Source organism: Danio rerio, chromosome 9 (assembly GCF_049306965.1).
Source record: "Danio rerio strain Tuebingen ecotype United States chromosome 9, GRCz12tu, whole genome shotgun sequence".
NCBI lineage: Eukaryota > Metazoa > Chordata > Actinopteri > Cypriniformes > Danionidae > Danio > Danio rerio.
This window is the reverse complement of record NC_133184.1, coordinates 58682501-58685000: the sequence shown is the minus strand read 5'-3', so window position 1 is coordinate 58685000 and position 2500 is coordinate 58682501. Positions and strand designations below refer to the sequence as shown.

The 2500-nt window shown below is 35.3% G+C and overlaps 1 protein-coding gene across 6 annotated transcripts in view; it reads right to left on the bottom strand.

The window, feature by feature from the left end:
- rab3gap1 (RAB3 GTPase activating protein subunit 1) overlaps window positions 1-2500 on the bottom strand; it is a 66109-nt gene that overhangs the window by 51105 nt on the left and 12504 nt on the right. For all 6 annotated transcript variants that reach the window (XR_012385029.1, XR_012385028.1, XR_012385030.1 and 3 more), the window contains 1 exon segment: window positions 2102-2183. Coding sequence is in view for 3 of the 6 variants with exons in the window: in NM_001077788.2 (NP_001071256.2) it covers window positions 2102-2183 (82 nt within the window). In the remaining 3 variants the exon portion in view is untranslated.

Genomic DNA, 2500 nt, shown 5'->3' with positions numbered 1-2500 from the left:
GCATCTCGTTATTCATCAGAGAGGCTGGTTTGAGAGTTTTTAGTGTAAATAATGTGTGTGCGCGCTGTGGAGGTGAGGAGTATGAGCACAGCGCCACCTACTGGACGACAGACTCACTGTTTATAGAAGAATCCCACACAAACTGTTCAGAAACGGCTCATTTAAAGCTAAGATAAATCCTCATTTCAGTTCTCTACTGAAACTACTGCAACTGCAATCACAATAACAAATACACATTGCTTTATTAAAGATCATATAGTGGGAATGTGCTAAACACTAAGCGGGATCATAAGGTACAGTTTTTATTCTTTAGGTTATAAATAAAACACTCATAATGTGCTTAAAGGGTGTCAGAAACTGCAATAATGTATATTACATAATAATAATCATCTACTGAACACAAATTAATACACAGTTGAAGTCAGAATTATTCGCCTCTTTGAATATTTTTTCTGTTTTAAATATTTTCCTAAATGATGTTGAACAGATTGAGGAAATGTTCACTATATGTGTGATAATATTTTATCTTCTGGAGAAAGTCTGATTTGTTTTATTTCGGCTAAAATAAAAGCAGTTTTTAATTTTTTAAACACCATTGTAAGCTCAATATTATTAACCTCTTTAAGCTATATTTGTTTTCGAGAGTCAGAACAGAACAAACCATCATTATACAATAACTTGCCTAATTACCCTAACCTGCCTAGTTACCCTAATTACCCTAGTGAAGCCTTTACATGTCACTGTAAGCTGTATAGAAGTGTCTTGAAGAATATCTAGACTAATATTATTTGCTGTCATCATGACAAAGAGAAAATAAATCAGTTGTTTGAAATTAATAAAACTATTATGATTAGAAATGTTGAAAATAATACATATTTAATTAATAAAATGTTAATGAATTATTTATTAATGATATGAATATAATTAATAATTATATAGGGGGGCAAGTAATTCTGACTTCACCTGTATGTTAAAGAAATGCTGGAAAAATCTCCCCTCTTACGGAAGTCAGTGGGTGCCAGCAACCAGCATTCTTCAAGTTATCTTCTTTTGTGTTTAACAGAAGAAAGAAACTCATAAAGGTCTAAAATCATGAGGGAATAAACGAGCAAACTCTCAATTTTCATTTTAAAATTTACAAAATGACTCACTATTTACTCGTCTCATTTGGTTTAATCCATTATGAGTTTCTTTCTTCTTTTAAACACAAATGGAGATAATTTGAAGAATGCTGAAAACCAGTAACCATTGACTTCTATAGTAAGAAAAACAAATACTATGGAAGTCAATGGTTACAGGTTTTCCAGCATTCTTCAAAATATCTCCATTTGTGTTTAGAAGAAGAAAGAAACTCATAAATGCTTGAAGTAACAGGCGAGTAACTGATGAGGGAAGATTCAGTTTAGGGTGAACTGTGCCTTTATATAACATCATTCCATATTAAATTAATATAAAAGTCCATTTTATAAGACGTTACATTAAATTCCAGACGTCAAATAAATAACCACTCTTCTATACTATAGACAGCATGACTGCGAGTGAGCTGAGACGCATCCCTTTAATACAAATTTAACCATTAACACTAATTATGATAACTATGACACTACTAGCATGTACAAAATCATTATATCGCTAAAGGATCAGCTCATCCTAAAATTAAAACAGACTCGCTATTCACTCTCCCTCGAGTGGTTCCAAAACTCAAACCATGAGACTCTTTATTCTGCTGAACACAACATCATATATTCTGAGGAATGCTGAAAACCGGTAACCATTGACTTCCATAGTAGGAAAAACAAATACTGTAGAAGTCAATGGTTACCGGTTTCCAACATTAATCAAAATATCTTCTTATTTCTTCAACAAAAGGAAGGTTTGAAAGTTAATTGTGGATATGTGATGACAGAATAGTAATTTTCGGGTGGAGTGTGTCTTTAACTGTGCTAGAACTGCTGTGCGTGTGTGTGTGTGTGTGTGTGTTTGTGTGTGTGTGTGTGTGTGTGTTGTGCTGCGCTGTTGATCCAGATTATAATCCGCTTCCTCAGACTCTGTGTGTGGATTAAACATTCATTAACGGCGTGACCTTTGAGCAGAAACGCACCTGATGGGATCTTCACACGCTCCGAAAGGAAGTTTGCCAAACTCCACACCGCCCACCTCTCCGGCGAGAAGAGCATCAAAGTCTGAACACACACACACACACACACACACACACACACACACACACACACACAGTTTCATATTAACTTTGACTTTCATTTTAGCTTCTGATCAAAGTAATATAGAGCGCTGAAATTAATCAAGTGTGGATATAGGGGGAATATGATCATCTGCCTGTGTAAACATCTCCTGCTCCGCTTAATACAGAGGTAAACACACACACACACAGCGCTGAGCGAACGCAATATTGACTGAGATGTTGAGCTCATGTGACTCCATGGCAACAGTCTGAGCTTCTGCAGAGAATCCAATAAAACCGGCAGAAATACAGAAATAAACC